The 16,636-nt window shown below is 53.7% G+C and overlaps 5 protein-coding genes across 5 annotated transcripts; 1 reads left to right on the top strand and 4 right to left on the bottom strand.

Annotated features, from left to right (window-relative positions):
• Nucleotides 1-572: 572 nt before the first annotated feature.
• Nucleotides 573-2,289, top strand: Z520_07177 (uncharacterized protein; the record flags this gene model as incomplete). The annotated part of the gene is made up of 2 exons (XM_016777676.1): nt 573-779; nt 844-2,289. The coding sequence occupies 2 exons, from the start codon at nt 573-575 to the stop codon at nt 2,287-2,289; spliced, it is 1,653 nt and encodes a 550-aa protein (XP_016631186.1).
• Nucleotides 2,290-2,303: 14 nt separating this feature from the next.
• Z520_07176 (uncharacterized protein) lies at nt 2,304-4,071 on the bottom strand (the record flags this gene model as incomplete). The annotated part of the gene is made up of 4 exons (XM_016777675.1): nt 2,304-2,979; nt 3,035-3,536; nt 3,622-3,873; nt 3,933-4,071. The coding sequence occupies 4 exons, from the start codon at nt 4,069-4,071 to the stop codon at nt 2,304-2,306; spliced, it is 1,569 nt and encodes a 522-aa protein (XP_016631185.1).
• Nucleotides 4,072-5,279: 1,208 nt separating this feature from the next.
• On the bottom strand, nt 5,280-6,854 carry Z520_07175 (uncharacterized protein; the record flags this gene model as incomplete). Its single annotated transcript, XM_016777674.1, has 4 exons — nt 5,280-5,944; nt 6,100-6,406; nt 6,605-6,685; nt 6,807-6,854. 4 exons carry the CDS (start codon nt 6,852-6,854, stop codon nt 5,280-5,282), a joined length of 1,101 nt encoding a protein of 366 aa, XP_016631184.1.
• A 755-nt stretch (nt 6,855-7,609) lies between these two features.
• On the bottom strand, nt 7,610-13,663 carry Z520_07174 (uncharacterized protein; the record flags this gene model as incomplete). The annotated part of the gene is made up of 1 exon (XM_016777673.1): nt 7,610-13,663. The coding sequence occupies one exon, from the start codon at nt 13,661-13,663 to the stop codon at nt 7,610-7,612; it is 6,054 nt and encodes a 2,017-aa protein (XP_016631183.1).
• A 1,242-nt stretch (nt 13,664-14,905) lies between these two features.
• On the bottom strand, nt 14,906-15,691 carry Z520_07173 (uncharacterized protein; the record flags this gene model as incomplete). The annotated part of the gene is made up of 3 exons (XM_016777672.1): nt 14,906-15,394; nt 15,449-15,534; nt 15,622-15,691. The coding sequence occupies 3 exons, from the start codon at nt 15,689-15,691 to the stop codon at nt 14,906-14,908; spliced, it is 645 nt and encodes a 214-aa protein (XP_016631182.1).
• Between the last annotated feature and the right edge of the window lie 945 nt (nt 15,692-16,636).

Raw genomic sequence — 16,636 nt, 5'->3', positions numbered from 1 at the left:
TTTAGATAATCGCGCCTTGACACTTTTGTGCCTTATACAGGGGAGGGCTGATCGCTCTCTTGGTCGAGCATGCAAGCATCCCGGGGTCCTTCTTACGTGTTCCCATAGCGCTTCTGCAAGGGGCGGAAGCCTCTTCCATGCCTTCAACTGCGTAAGTGGCCCGATCCATGGTGTGGCTTGGTCCAAAAGAACCGGCAAATGCACCACCGATGCAGTCTAGTCTTGACATGCTGACCCTGCAAGGTCAGCTTCTCCGGAGACATGGAGCCAATCACATTTGAATCTCAACGTAGCGCCCAAACTGGGAAGGCACCCGAGATGGGTTGATATGTGAAGTCGGTGGTGGCCAAACGACCAAGGGTTCTTTCAAGAACGCTGATAATAGCTGCTACTATGAATGTCTGGAACTGAACCACCATGCCTGAACTCAAGATATCGTTGTTGGGCCTTCGCGCTCTCCCTCCTCTTGCTCTTCCTCCCTCTCGTCCCATGCCTTGTGTTCTGCAGACAAGAAGACTTCTGCCACCAGTATCGGCGATATTAGTTGCAGAGGGTGTTGCATTTTGGGTGGCATGTCTGGACAATATGACGGAAGTGTCACCTGGGTCAATCTTGACGTGGAAAGCATTGACGACACCACTCACCGCACCAGGGTAGCAAGTCAGGTCCAAGAGTACCGGAGATGGAGAAAAGGGCGAGGAAAGCAATCATCGGCAATGGGTGATGACCGACCACCCTCTCCACGAGCAGGGCGCCTACGATGGAGGCTGGGCCGGACAGTATGTCTCCCTTGACTCAATATATCCCCTGGGAGGATAATGGCGTGTTAACTTTGATCCGTAGGCTCCAGAGGCGGGTGGTGCTGGACGGTCGTCGAGCCCATTCATGGCCACCTACGACGACGACGCCATCCATGTTCCGTCTATGGCCCAGGTTGATGACAATATCATAGAGGCAACCACAGCAGGTCAACGTATATCCATCCCTTTTCCACCTCATTGGACTCTTCCGGTCACATCAGAGGGTCAGACAGCCATCCAGGACCAACTCTGGGATTATGCTGTCACGCGCGTAGTCCCGGAGCTTTGGTCGCACGATGGTCCTTCCCTGGCACTGATTCAACAGTGCGCCTTCACTCGGTCCCTCGGGGAGTTCCACCTTATACGGCAGGACGAAAGCTACTCCGCGGCTCTTTCTGCCGTTTCTGCGGTGCTCGCTCTCATGATGAGTCGAGAGATGAAGGCTTCTACCCTCCGGGCACATGCATTCAGGTCCTACGGGCAAGCTCTCGCCCTTGTCCGCAACAGAATCCAGGCCAGTCAGGCTATCGGCAACGTCTTGTTGCTGACGATCTTTTGGTTCTCCGTGTTTGAGACCATGAATGGCCGGCCAAATCATGCACGGATCCATCTGAGCGCGATCCCGAACCTTGTGGCCCAGTCACCAGGGTTGCAACAGAACCTCGAAGCATGGATTGCTGCGAATGTGGTCAGCTGCGATGTGTACTTGGCCGTGTCTTCCGATACGGTGCCCATTTTTGCAGCATCTGGGATATTTGCCAAGGGAGAAGAGCCAGCTGCGGCAAGCTCGATGGCTGCTACTACGACGACAGACTTCTCAGTACAGCCCGGAACACACCATGCTTGGACCTCTCTGCGAGAACTCTTCCATAGTCTTGCACATGTGCAGAACACTGATGGCTCTGTGCAAACATTCGGACCGAGCCAAGATGACGGCAAAATCCACTCGCTCTTGGTGCAAAGGCTTAGCTGCATCTCCCGGATCGTTCAAGCTCGCCACGACCTGCGCTCAAATCCTGACAGCCATGCATGCCCACAAACCCAGCTCGGAATCTACGAAGCCATGCTATTATGGGCTTTTCTAGTGTTTGGTTGTCCTGAACCTGTCCGCTTGGGCGCGAAGTTGTTGCTCAATTTACAGTCAGCATTGCTGTCAAGCGACATTGAAACCGAAGAAGAACCAGGCAATGCACTAACAGCTTACAAGACTTGGGCCACGCTCGTCGGCTGCCTCCAGGCCACGGTACTACCAGAAGCAGAGAGCTTAAGGATATGGTTTGAGAGACGTGTGGCTTTGACTGAAAATGCCAGTGGACTCGTCGGCTCGGTCCTGAAGAGCGGACTACCGCTGCCACTGGAGCAACTTCGCAGCGAAATAGCCAGTACAAGAACCCACAGGCACGACGACACCTGGCAAGGCTTGTATACCGTCTCAGGACTGAGCTGGCGAGGTCAACGCCTTCAGACCCGCGCAGATCACCATCATTGAACCACCTGGGCTGCTCAGTCTCCTGTTAGGCACAGCACCCAAACTTCCAGAGCGCCTTCGTTGCAGCTGGGTTCAAACCACAGGAACTGTCGCATTATTCCCTTCAGCTCAGGCCACGTCCTGACCGCCATCTCCGATGCCAACGTTCTGATCTCTTGGACATACCAATGGACGGCTTCTGTGTCATACATGGCCATGGCGCCCATCATCAACAGCCACAAACGGAACTCATTCGCAAGTTGGAGCATTTTCATGCCTACCAACAACTGGCGCAGGGTTCCTGCATAGTGGACCATGGGTGCCATATCCTGGAAGGGAAAGGTAACACCGTAAGCAAAGATCGAGACGCCCATGCGACAAGCCTCGTGGGTGGAGTTGGACTCGATCTTCCTCAACGATAAGAGTCGGTGTTGAATGACATTTCGATATCGGGCCAGTGGCTTCGAAGACGCATCGATAGCGCCAGTGTCGGTCCTCAATATATGCAGCAACCGGAGATAGCTACGGATGTCCCATATCACATCCAGCAAGTCGTGGCCTATGGCGCCTGCTGGGAATGCGAATTCTTCGCCCTGCTCCTGCTCGTACAGGCGCAAGAGCGGGAGAACCTCCTGTTCGCACTCCAGGTATACACGGCAAAGACCAAAAGATGGACGGTCCAGATGCACGCTAGCTTGCCACAGGTCGATTCTGCGGGGGATAAATTAGCCTCCAAGAGTGACGGAAGAAAGGTCCAAGGACATACAACTGCATGAACTCCCCCAGCCCAGTCATGGTAACCTTGTCTAGCCCGCCTTTTTCCTGCATCAGCCTTTGCAGAGCTCCCCAATGCGGTGTGTCATATGACCACCCAGTGCTGCCATGATTAATATGCTGGAGTGTCATCAGACAAGGTCGAAAGGCTCCAATGCGGTCCTTCTCCCTGACCACATTATTCTTCCTTGGCCGAGGGAATATCATGAGCACAGCGAACAGCAATTCATCTCTTGGTGTGGGCGCCATTGAGTCGAGCTCCTCCCTCAGGTGCTGTAGGGCCTTTGTCTCGTATTCGAGGATCGAGCGCTGGAGTTGCCTGTCACTTGCATGACCCATGACACACATGGCTTTTCCTGTCGCCTGGGCGAGGGAGCTGAACAACAACGGATCGGCAAACGCATGGCGAGTATAGGACCAGGCCCAGGAAGATGGGACGGCTTTGTTTGGGGGTCCTTCACCTTCCTCGAGACTTGGCCACAGGATGTTGGCTCCTAACATTAAAAGCCATGAGCTCTTCAGCTCCTATCCTGACACGCTAGAACTGTACGGCAGCGCCAGAAAGGGGATTCTTCGCACCTGTCCACCAAATCTGACGCAGCAGTTGGTTTTCCATGAGCGGCGAGAGGACTTTCGCTTGATCCAGGATCGAGCCAGAGGCTAAGGTGCTGGAGAAGGCACGGGCTCCGTTAGCCGAGAGCCCTTCCTTTAGAAGATCACGGTTCGCCGATCGTGGGAGAACAGCCAAGACAGGATCCCATGGTGAGGTAGTGTCGCCATCGGCTTGTGGAGCGGACAGACTGTCGGAATTCTGAAGGTTCTTCCGAGCTCCTGGTTCGATCCGTTGTCAGCTTCTCACTTGTGCCATGATCGACAAACAGCAGACACACTGGAGGCTCGCTTGTTCAGACGGTTCTGGACCTTTCGCCGCTCAGCAGGATCTTCTATCTTTGTCCAAGGGAGCTGGTCGCTCATTTCTCCCTCTGGACAGTCTCGAAGATTGCCGGCGCTGTTCGCGGGCCCGGTCATGGCGGTATATCAGAATTCAAGAGGCGTTACGTCCCTTACGCCCAGCAGCCCATGCGTATGTGTCCTTCGAGAGAGGAAGGCCTCTTTTATCAGAGCCGCTCCGCCCGTGCCATCGATTTCAATCCCGCGCAAGCTTTCTGCGCTTGCGTCGTCGACATGTCATTGTCTGCGTCCCTTGCCGTGGTCTGGCACAGCCAGACCTTTCATCGTTTCACGGGCACACAACATGCAAGAACTGGTATGAAAACCAAGTCCTCCTGGCATGGCCGCTTTTCGGTAAAAGCCCTCGAGATTTGTTCCCCTTTTGCTGGCCTGGAGGAGACGCCAATGCCAATTCAGGCAATGCTCGAAAGTGAAAAATATATCTCCATGTTGAATCTGGGATATATATACGAGCACCAGGAAGCCTCCGCTCCAAGACGGGGAGAAAGGACCATGGCCCGAAAGCGGGAAAGTCGCATCTCCGGAAAAGAGGCCCTTTGTGTACCAAATTTCCGCGCATCACGGGAGGCCCTTTAGACCAATACTGTTGGGCCAGTATTAAGGCCCAGCTAGCTACCGATTAGGCTATTGCCTCTTTTCGTCCTCGCCACGCGCCCAGCTGATTAACTAATTGCGCAGCAAGCTGGGCGAGCCGTGCCCCTGCATCCTTATGAAAGTAGATAAGTCATCATGCGGCTGGAAATCTCCCAAACACTTAATACTGGGCATCTAGAACCAGATTCGATGGATATACCGAGTACGGAATATGCCAATAAGTACCGAGCACAGAGAATATCAGCCACCACTGCTCATTGACAGCTGGGGATGCGATGACGTTACTCGATTTGACTCGACACGCATGACACACAGAGGTTACACTCATGTGTGGATGAATGTAGTTGGTCGAGCAAAACCGGGTGAACTTGTCACTTGTGATGTTGTCTCCGTATTGTCTTATAGGTGGATTTGTGAAAGGAGAGGGAGGGAGGGTTCTTGAAGGGCGGGAGAGGAAGAAATAACAGCTAGGAGAGGCGGTTTTCACTGGGCATTTTGTGCCCCCAGCTCCTGTCCAAGAACACACACACATATATTGGTCCCATCCATTACTGGGATTTTTGACAGCTATTTAGGTGGCAGTGATGGGCCATAATCAATTGATATGATGCCCACAATCACCCCATATCGGACTGGAACAAAAAGAGGCAACATCTCCTTTCCCGGTTTTCCTACACCTTATCCGCAACGGCCTGACCAGTCTTCTCGCCCGGCATCTTGAAGACGATCTTGTGGACCTTGCGCTGCTCAAAGTCCTTGTACGCCTGGGGCGCGTCCTCGAGGGACATGGTGCGGCCGCAGAGGAAGGCGACCTTTTTCTGCTCCTTGACCAGGATGTCGAGGGCGTCCTCGAAGATGCTGCGCACGGGGCAGCGGCCGAAGGCCATGGTGACGTTCTTGCCGTAGCACAACAGGCCGTTGAGCGGGATCATCTCGGTGTGCACGCCGATGGAGGAGATCTGGCCAAAGGGGCGGATCATGTCAAAGGCCAGCATGAAGGCGTCGGTGTGGCCGACGACCTCGAGCACGACGTCGGCGCCACGCCCGCCCGTCGCGGCCTTGATCTTGTCCACGGGACTGTCGTTCAGGTTGATCGGGATGGCGCCGATCTTCTCGGCCTCGGCCAGTCGCTCGGGAATCGAGTCGATCGCGTACACCGTCTTGACCATGGTCAGCGCGCAGGTGATGGCGCAGATGCCCACGGGCCCGCACCCGATGACCACGGTGGTGAACTCGTCGCGGTCGCGCTGCGGGAGGTCCTTCAAGAAGCGCTGCGCCGCGAAGTAGCCCGTCGGGAAGATGTCGGCCATGAGCACGAGCATTTCCTCGGGAATCCCTGTACACACAAACACCCCCCCACGTCAATAAGGAATTCCAGTAAAGCCGGAGAGAGAGGTCTCTTGAACATAACCTCCAATGGGGGGGTCCAGGAAGTGGCCCTTCCCCCCCACCCCCGGCTTCAGTTTGGGTTTTACGCTGGGTTTTACTCACCAGACGGGGCCTTGACCAGCGTGGTACTCGCCAGCGGCACCCTCACATACTCGGCCTGCCCACCGTCGACCGTGTTCGCGGGGACGGAATTGCCAAACAACTCGCCCTTGCTGCACCGGCTGGCCTGGCCGCGCACGCAGTAGTAGCATTCCTGGCAGGCCGTGTAGAAGGGGACGACGACCTTGTCGCCAATCTCGAAATTGGTGACGGCGTCGCCCTTTTCGGCAATCGTGCCCACGAACTCGTGACCGCAGATGAATCCAGGAGGACATTTCAGGTGCCCGCGGTAGAAATGGAGGTCGGATCCCTGTACCACAAATAAGTGTTTAACGAGGCTGGATCACACATCGTTCAGGAGGGGAGATCGCGTAGGGGTGGTCTGTTCATTGGGAGGATAAAGGAGGGAGATGTAAGTTTTGAGACCCCCAATTGTCTACATGACAGAGTCGGAAAAGTGGGATAAAGACGCGAGAACATCAAAGAAGGAAAAAGGTAGGATACTCACGCAGAGAGCAGTCGAAGTCACCTTGAGCACGGCGTCGGTGGGTTTTTGCAGCTTCGGGTAGGGTCTATCTTCCACTTCGACCTAGAATTGGCCCAGTCAGCCTTTGCATTGCTTGTCGCTTAACACAGGTTTTCGGCAGCCAGATCTGCAACTAGGAAGTCTCTAGAAGCGAGGGAGCATCAATCAGTGCCCAAGTACTTACATGGTAATCGCCCTTGAGGACAACGGCACGCATTGTAGCGGGAGGCATATTGGCGATGGCGACGGCGATGGCGAACAAGGCAAGGCTATCCCGACTTCTCTACCTTTTGGCTCTTTCGATCACACAACGGTGTCTTACTTGATAGGAGGAGGGGGAATAGAAAAATGACCGGAGCGAGAGCCGAGAAGTGCTTGTGCGGAAGGGCAAATACAAGCGTATTTACTCTCGTTTCAGGAAGTTGTGAGTCGTCGAACGTCGACAAAGTAACCGATATGATATGGTATGATGTGTGGTGAGTTGGTCGTCCGGATAGAAATTGAATCGTCATGAGACTTGCATTTCTCCTCGTCTCTTTTCTTCCCAATTCCTTGGCCACCTACCTACCTAGGTATGCCGTTTGGGCAAATCCCACATCCGATCCAGCTCTCGGAGAAGCGGGGGATTCCTCCATTGTGTGCGCAAGCGAATCTACTTCCCCGCCCTTGCAACAAGGGCCGCGGCAATCGAAGCTGGCGGCGAACATGCGGGGGAAAAAGGAGAAAGTCAGAAAGCGACGAGGCTGAATGCCCCTCTTGCCCACTTCTCCAATACAGCCTTGCACGGCTAAATATATCATACACGATACATCAAACAGCATACTGGTGGGTCGTGGTCATGCTGCATTATCATACGGGTCATCCTCTGTAGCCAACTTTTACTCTCCTTTAACCAATAGTACCTAAAGTCACACTATATCACAAAGAATTCGAGCCCGCTGCCATTGTCCATACCGCCAGCGCCGACATCATTTGTTCCCACGCCGCTCAGTAATCAAACCCATCATACCCACTCCCGTCATACCTTCTCCGGATGCTTGGCGGATAACTGCGCAAGTCTGTGCTCTGCCGTCCGTCATTAGCATGTAGCGAGTTGGAATCCTGATTCTGATCGCCCTGGTATGTGGAAGACCCGGATCTCCGGCTGTGCGTCGACGCAGCGTATGTCAAGGCCTCCTGTGGCAGGTCTTTGACCTCATATAAATTGTCGCTCGACTGTCGTACAGGCAGCGGCTTGGGATTCGCCTGGTAATTGGGAAATCGTGCTTGCTGGCTAGGAAGAAGCGCACGGCCACCTGTTGCTGTTGGGCTGGTTGGGGTTGGAGAGGTCACCTGGTTGAATGCCGCGCTGGCGCTGGCCATTTGATCTCGGGCTGAGGCGGGGTTTCTCGTCGCCGCTGAAGGCCCGGAGAAAGAATGAGTGATGAAATCAAAGCTGGGCACCGATGCTGGGATGGAGTTTCGGAATGGATTGCCTTGGTCCTCGTAGGGGCTGTCTTGACCTTGATCCACGGGCGTCTTCAATGCGTTCGGGATGGCAGACGTCGGCGTGGCGCTTGCCGTGTACGAAGTCGGGGTGTTGTCGTTGCTGCCCTGCAATGAGTACTCAGTCGGGTTGACCAGAGACAGTTTTGGCGGTCCTCCCGGAGCAAGGTCAAGTTGCGAGCCCTGAGGGGTGTAATCGTCAAGTTGGTGGTCTGGGTCAGCGTTTGGGTCGAAGAATTTCTCGTCCGTAAGGTAGGGATTGGACTTTTCGTCCATATCGTCGAAATTAGAACTCGGCATCTCAACTAGCCCTTCAGGAAGAGTATAAGGCTTGTCGCTAAGCGATACTCCGGTCCGGTTGCTGTCAGATGCACCAGGGTCATATAGGCCGGTGGGGTCAATCTGATAATGGTTAGGGGGCAACGTGAAGGGCAGTTCTGGCACAATGCTCGATCGGTTGGACATTTGGTCTCCTTGAGCATTTCCCCTGGACTCTGACGCGGTAGAGGCACGCCGCTGGTCTGGTTGACTCACTGATAGAGTTTTGCTCACCATGCTAGGCGCTTTGCGCTCACCAGGTGCTGAAGACATCTGCCCGTCTGCGTCTCGGATGCCGAACTGCGCAATGGTGCGTAATTTTCTCGTCACCCATGAAGCTAAGATCTTGCCTCTCTGCTTCTCGGACAGTCTGCTTCTGGGGAAATCGCCGTCGCCGACAAACGCAACAATGTCGACAATAATTTGGTGTTCATGGAGGACGGCATTGACAATGACCGGCACAATGGACGCCAGATATGATTTTCGGAAGACTTCCACCAAAACGACAACCATCCCACCAGCCTGGAAGACGGCACACCCACCAGGAGTAATGTTCCGATGACACTTTTCGATGGTACTTTCGATGTCGATCGGAAAGTGGTTGAGGCCGTTGACTTCAAACGTCTCGCCAATGCTGCCCAACACGAACAATATCTGCATCTCCACAGGCTGGCCCCCAGGTCCGATAGGTCGGGTGACGTTGTGCAGAAATCCCAAGTCCCCTGTTCGGACGTAGGTCGCATTTGGGTCCCCACCCAAGATCCGTCCGTTGAACCGTTCTTCATCAAACACCTCTTTCGACATGTAGAACGATTTGGCGCATGCTTCTGACTGAACCCAGATTTCGCCAAATTCTCCCACATGGCATAATTGACAAGTTTCGGGGTTGACAACCGCGATGCGAGTAGACACTGGTACCATGCCCGAATCTTGAACACACAGAGCCGTCGGATCGGTGTCTGGATCGACCGGATAGATGAGACCTCTTCTCAACGCGCGCACGTCAAGCCAGAGCTCGATCGGTTCAATCGACATATAGCTGCGAGACGCGATCATGGGGTTGAGGACATGTGCATATATCGTGTTGATGGCGGTCCTTTCGAGCCCCGTCTGAGCAAAATGCAGTCTCGCCTTCGAGAATAGATCAAGCCGAGGTCTCGATTCAGTCGTCACCATGAGATTCTTCAACTCATGCAGAGAAAAGCCTTTGCCAACGACGTGACCCATGGCAAAATCCAGCATTTGGCTGGTTGCGTAAGTATCCTTGACTTTGTAACGGGACAACGCCTGAAACAACTGACCTGGATTCTGAGCAAAGTCGAGCGGCGAGATGAGATAGGTGGTGCTTCCATTGTAGACGCCCATGAGCACCGTATGAAGGAACCCTATGCCGATCGTGCTTCGCACACAGGCGAGTACCGGTTTTGAGCTTGTCATTTGGCACGTCTCTTTCTGAACCTTGCACATGCCCAAAATGGTGTCGTGGCCAAGCTGAACAGAGACTCGACGTTGGTCCGGCGTCCAATATGTCCAGATAATCACAGGGTTTGTTGGAGATATCCAAGAACGATTTATCGTCAAACCGAGTTCTCTGCAACCATGAGACTGCTTCGCCGGTTTCGCTGTGTTATAGACGCTTGGAATATGTGTTTTCAGATACTGTGCGGACTGTTTGAGGTGCTGCGAGACGATTTTTTGTTTGAATAGGTGGTCGACGTCTGTGTTGCACAGTACGGCCTTCACACCCATGTCGGCCACAATGTGAAGGAATGCTGGAGCGTCTTCCGACAGTCTGTTGGCGTCCAAAGGAGCAACAGGGATAGCGATCGCTCCTAGAGCCATACATGCATATATGGCAAACACATAGTCTTCCGAGTGAGTGTACATCAAAATAAGATGATCGCTGGGCTTCACCTTGACCTTGTTCCGTAGGTACAAGGCGACGGCTGCCACCCTATGGTCAAATTTCTTCCATGTCAGCCCTTTGCCTTCCTTTCCTCGCCCGTCGATAGTGCAGTATGCAAGCTCGTCTGCTTGTCGCGCCACCCGCCATTGCATCAAGTCGAAAATATTTGTGAAATTGCTCAGAGCGGTTGATGTTCGGTCGTCGATGACAACCTCGCGAGGGTCGACACCCGACCACTGAGTTTCCTGGCCGTACAGAAGATCGGTTCTCGCCGCACTTGAGTTGGCGGACCAGATGCCACCGTTGATGTCCTCTCCAACGGGAAGATTTTTCACAGCTCGCTCGACGCCAAATTTGACGTGGACACAAGGGAGTGCTCCATTATCGAATTCTTTGCGACAGAGCATGTTACCAATCTCTCGCCGGCCGTTCTTAGTCACCCGCGGGAGGATTCCTGGAGCCGTGATCAAGACGCAGTATACTCTGAGGTGGTGCTCTTGGTACAGGACATCCATCGTTTTCTCCGCCAAAGAGTCGAGTAATGCAATATCAAGCTGCTGTGGTGGACCGCCTGAGGATAATGGCGCCGTTGAAGCCGATGGAGATTCCAAAAGGACTATGGGAAGATGTTCATCGTTCACAAAGCAGTCAAAAGCGGAGCAGTCGTGGATCTTGGGGACATTTCTCATGATGCTGAGGATTAGATGCTGGACGAAGAAATAGCGATGTTCCTGCACCGCCAGACCGTGCTCGACCCACTCCACCCGCTGCCTGAGTCGATCCTCATACAGTCCCAAAACATAGATCTTGCCTTCTATGACACATCCAAGTAGACCGGTACGAAGAAATTCGGGGTCGATGGCAGTAGGCGTCGGGTTGCCTTCTTTGAAACAAAATGGCCGAGCATGAAAGATCGTTTCAGTATGCTTCGGCAGAGCCCAAAAGCCTCCAGACAGAGAGGGTGAGTCTACCCAAATCTCACCTATCGAGTTTGGCGCGCACAGCAAACCGGATTCAGGATCAACCACTGCAAGAGTGGCGTCGGGTATGGGGTATCCGAACGCTCCACATCGGACTGCGCTGGGAAATGAAGTCGCCCTCGCTCTTGCTTCGGCGCCCATAGCCAGCACCAGGATGTCATTTGTCTTCAGAGCCTCTTTCGACAGTAGCACTTCCCCTAAGTCCTCCGTCGAACGTTCCTTGGAAGAAGGCTTAGTTCCGCCACCAATGAGGCTACTGCCGAAGCTGGATTTTGTAATCGCAAGTTGTTCTTCCTTTTTCTCCTCTGTCTCGTGGTCACGATCCATCTCATGGGTCAACGAGCAACCCATGCGTTCCTCTCCTCCCAGCCAGTCTCTCATGCTAATCACCATTCCGCCATGTTCGGGTAAACAGAGCATAGGGGCCACGATGTCCCTTGCCCTGGGATTGCGAAGTGGTTTCAGCCAACGATCTGCGAGTAATTCGTGGAATTCAACGTCAACGGTCAAGGTGTCGATCATACACAACTTGACACTAGAGAAGTTGGGTTCAAAGTTCCGTTTGAAATTCCTCGTCGTCATGGGATCCGCCTGGTAGTTGTACACGGCACGTTTGAGTCCCGGGTAATCTGCTACAAGGAGTGTTGTCTTGTACTTCGTTATGAGGTTGGCGTAAAGACCAGGTGTCTCGATGGTTCGTTGGTCAATGTAAATCACCGTGTGGCCGCCATAGATGTTTAACAAAACTCCCAGGATCATTCCAATGCTCTGTCTCGGATCGAGATAGCTCAGCATGATTTCGCCATGTCTCGAGCCGGTGATCAAGTGACCCTGCTTGTCGCGCAGGGAAGGATTGAAGGTGTCTGCTTTGGTGTTGCTTGTCGCCGACGTAATCATGGCACTGAGTGTCGCCATTTGATGCATGATTGTCTTGTGGCTCATCACGACACCCCGGAGGTCACCAGTCGGTGCCATAGAGAACTCAATATAGGCGAGGTCCGGAACCACAAGGGGAACTTCCTCGCCCTTTTTCTTAGGATGATAGCTGCCGAATTCGTTGGTCTTCCACCATTCCACTCCGCGGGGCCAGTTCAGCTTGGCGGCGGTGATATCTCGCTGGAAATTCTTGAGGTTGGCCTCCGTAGTCAGAGCGAGATGCGCCTGCGTAGACGTCAATACAACGTTCAATCTGGCATAATTCTTCGGGTCGTTGATCGGTACAGCCACCACGCCGGCGATGAAGCAGCCTAGCAGCGCCACGGCATATTCGATGATTTCATTCTCAGTGTAGATCAACGCAACTCGGTCCCCCTTATAAAGACTGCTTTTGTCGCGAATGACCTGAGCAACCTTTTCCGCGCGGCTGCATAGCTTCACCCAGGTGATAGAGACGAGCTCTTTACCCTTTTGGTCCAACACCCAGTAGGCGGCCTGCTGAGGATTTGTCTTTGCTCGATGTCTGAGGACTGCAGCAATGTTCTCAAACCTGGACATCTCGATGTGCGAATCATGTGGGTCACAAATGGCGAAAGGTACTTCGCGCGGCTCCAGGGGCATTTGGTGGATAGCCGCACCTCCAGCAAGCTCTCCGGCACCGAGAAACGGTGGCGCCACCTGAGCCGTGGGCGAAGTCACTTCGCTCTGCGAATATCTGTGCACATTGCCCCCATAATTCTCTTGGTGCTCTTCTCGTTGTTGACCGGCAAAATCCGAGAAATAGCCTTGCTGCGAGTCCAGCATAGTAGAGTTGCGAGTGTCTATGCCGCCGCCGCCATAATTTTGTTGGGTGTCGGGATTGAACGCGTAGTTCTGGCTCAGCAGCGTCTCGGTACGGGACTGGTCGTTGGCAGTCATGAAGGTTTCGCGCCGGCCATCGAATGAGGACCCCGACATTGAACCATGCGGTAGATTTCCCGCTTCCCTCTCTTGGAATCTTTGAATGTGGCTTTGGGGGGTGATGCTTCTCCTGGAATCGTTGTATTCATCCCTGGGCACAGAGGCTCGCCGGGTCATGCTGGGATGGCCCTCGGTCATTGTCCCATCTCTCGAGGCGCTGCCCACCGGTCGACCGGTGAGGGCAGCAAGCGAAGCTGCTCTGGATTCCTCATTAGAGACAGGATGATCGCTATCGTCAGGCGAGTGTATGCGAAGCCCTCGAGACTGAGGCTGGGGTTGGGGTTGCGATTGTGATTGTGATTGTGAGTGTGATTGTAGGTTCAGTGGGGGAGAACTGATGTACTGCGAAAGAATGAGAGTCCGTCTCTTTTCATAGCCTTTGCGGGTGATGTCGCCTTCCTCGAGCTCTTCGTCGAGCTTGCGCAGGGCCTCTTCCAGCTCAGGTATGCCCGACATTTCTGCAACCCTTCATGTATTGGCTTGTCCCCTTTGTTTTTGGCGCGAAAAAGTCGAGGACCGAGAAGGGCCTGCGAGAGAGACCGAGGCGCTGGGTGCTGGAGACACTGGCGGCAGAACTGTTTGAAGGAAAAATGACGAACTAAGCGAGTGACAGCAGAAGCATACAGCAGCCGGGGCACCACGGAGAACGCAGTGAAGTCGAGGATTGAGAACCAAAATGCAACGCAGTTTCAGACGAGTCCGAAACATGGGCCTCGTGGTGTGTGGTTGGGTGGTTGCGGGTGCCGCATGTGGGGATTGGGGATAGAGCGATTTCAAGCATCTGGTCAGTGGAACGATCGTTCGATGGCTGCCCGTGCTCCCCGTTTGCTGGGCCACGTCCCCTTCAATAATAATGGCCTGCCTTCCTACCTACCTACCTAGGTAGATACCTAGCTAGGTCCTGGTACTTAAAGCTCGGTTAGGCGGCACCAGGCGGGTGGTCAATGCTTATCGAGGTACATCTACCAGGTAAGATATAGCCTAAGCCGCGAAAAAACAACACAACCTACAAATGAAACAAGGAACAGCTTTGACCATGTTGTCGACTAGGTGATTATTTGATGGTATCATTGAAGATGCTTTTGGAGTCTATCTCTATCCCTTCTGTCAGAGCCCTCAAAAGAAAACACCGGGCTTCGAATCGTGAGCCTTGGATCAAGAATATGTTGCCCGTCACTAGTGGCTGACTGGGAGCGATGAGGGTCAATGAATCCCTAGACCTGCGCTCACCACATCTCCCTGAAGTCATCATATCTGCGCACCTTGTCTGACCGAGCTCTCTCTGAGATCAGCCTTCCCCTCGAGCAACGTCCGAGAAGAGCTCTCTGCCGCTTGCTCACGAATTTCAAACCTCGAAGCAGTGTTGGACTGATCGAACCAAGTTGAATGCAGACATTAGGTTCTTCGTGCAATATTTCATCTGTAACGTAATTGAATCTTTCAAAAACAACACAGAAAATGAAGGAATTTTTGCTCTCATTACGGAGCAAGTCAAAGAGACCCGTTTCTCGTTTGACATATTGTGTTCGCCGCCGGGCCCCAAGATGTCGATCGACATACACATAGGACTGTGGGGTGGTATGTAGTCGAAATCGTCCTGGGATGTTTGGTGGTAAAACCTCGTCCATCGCGATGGCCGCTTTGGACATCTCGAGTTGCGACATTGTTCATGGAGAACCAGCGGATGCCGGCCGCTGGTCATGCTTCTTGACTCTCAAGGAGCGTGAAAACCGGGGCATTTAGCTTGTCTCGACCATTGAGAAAAGTGAGTTCGATGATGAAGATGTATCCGAGCAGGTGCCCGCCGCATTTCTCGACCAGTGTACCTGCTGCCGCTGCCGAGCCGCCTGTTGCGATCAGGTCGTCGACCACAAGGACTTTCTGGCCAGGCTGAATGGCGCAAGTCTGCATGGCAAAGGTGTCGGTGCCATATTCTTTCTGATACTCTGCTGTTTCGATCTCGCCGGGGAGTTTGCCCGCTTTTCTGACAGGAACAAAGCCGGCTCCGAATCGTAGGGCTAATGTCGGACCAAAGAGGAAACCCCTCGCATCGAGGCCGACAATCACATCAGGAATGTTGTTCGGACCGAGCGATTCGGCGATCTGTAGTTCGAATGCTCGTATCAAGTCCTCATGGAGGGTGTGCGAGGCAAAGAGTGGGAGGATGTCTTCGAAGAGGATGCCTTTCTTCACCCAGGCACTTAGCACAAATGCTTCGAGAGGCCAAGGTGGATTTCTTACCTTTGGGAAATCGGGATATGTCTTCAGGCCCGCCTTGATGCGAGCTTTTAATTCCGACAGCGCTTCAGGACGGGCGAGTTGGGAGGCTATCAGTGGGTTAGTAAGGCTGAAACCAGATATTTTTCCCCCCTGCCCCTCTTCATTTTTGGGCTGGGACGCGGGGCGAGACATACTGGAGGCGGTGGCATTGGGCTCTGATCGCGCGGCGCCATGACTGCTGTCAGTGTCTGCGGGAAGGGTCATGCTGAGAAGGAAGACGGTCAGAAGAAAGGCGGGATGATAGGATAAATATGGGTACGAGCGAGGAAAAAAAAAGATGACAACAAAGAGCCGTGGCACAAGAAACGAGGGCGCAGGGCGAATCAGTTGCGCATGCAAGGGCCGTCCACCCTTCGGGAGGGATCTGGTGGGAATCCAGGTGTAGCTTGCGGCGCTATTCCACAGTCGCCTGTGGCCTCCGAGCGTATCCAGCACTAGCTAGTAGCAAGTAGGGAGCAAGCAGACGGGTTCAACAAACAGGCCAGCTTAGTTGACAGGCCTGGCTGTCGGTTGCATGTGGTGTTATGTTACAAACAGCAGTCAGCCTGCGCAAGCCGGAACTGACGTGATTGCAGCCGAGAATCCTCGCTTTGGCTGCTGGGCCCCAGCAGGTCCAGGAGCTCCAGGAGGCCCAGTAGGCCCAGTAGGCCCAGTAGGCCCAGTAGTGTAGGTCGTGAAGTAGGCGACTTGTTTCGTTTCTGCTTTTCCCTTCTGCGCGGCGGTGTGTGTCCACAAGCGATCCACTCGGGATTCCTGCTCAAGGTTCAACCACCAGAGGCGAGCATTAACTAAAAGGGACGTGGCATGTGTACTGCCGTGATTTGTATATCCTGCTAAGTAGCCAAGTAGCCGATCCGAGTCAAAGGAGAATTGGGATAGGTTCTAGGGTCCTCCCTCCCAGGCTTGAAATATCCCGATCCAGGACGCTAGGGTCAGTGGGTGTTGACAGAGTGGGATGGTTTGGAAGATAACGTTTGAGGGATAATCCACGATAACCTAGTGGAATCCGAGTAGCCAGGCGTGGTAGGCTGATACTCGACTTGTCCAGGGAGGGGCGGAGCGAGCGTGGGCTGAACGATGACTCCTTCGAGGGTCGTGAAGCAAATGCCTTTGGTGGGGTGGATGTTTGATGCATGTCGAGATTCCAAG

This window comes from Fonsecaea multimorphosa (genome assembly GCF_000836435.1).
Source record: "Fonsecaea multimorphosa CBS 102226 unplaced genomic scaffold supercont1.14, whole genome shotgun sequence".
Taxonomy (NCBI): domain Eukaryota; kingdom Fungi; phylum Ascomycota; class Eurotiomycetes; order Chaetothyriales; family Herpotrichiellaceae; genus Fonsecaea; species Fonsecaea multimorphosa.
This window is presented reverse-complemented; position numbering and strand designations above follow the sequence as displayed.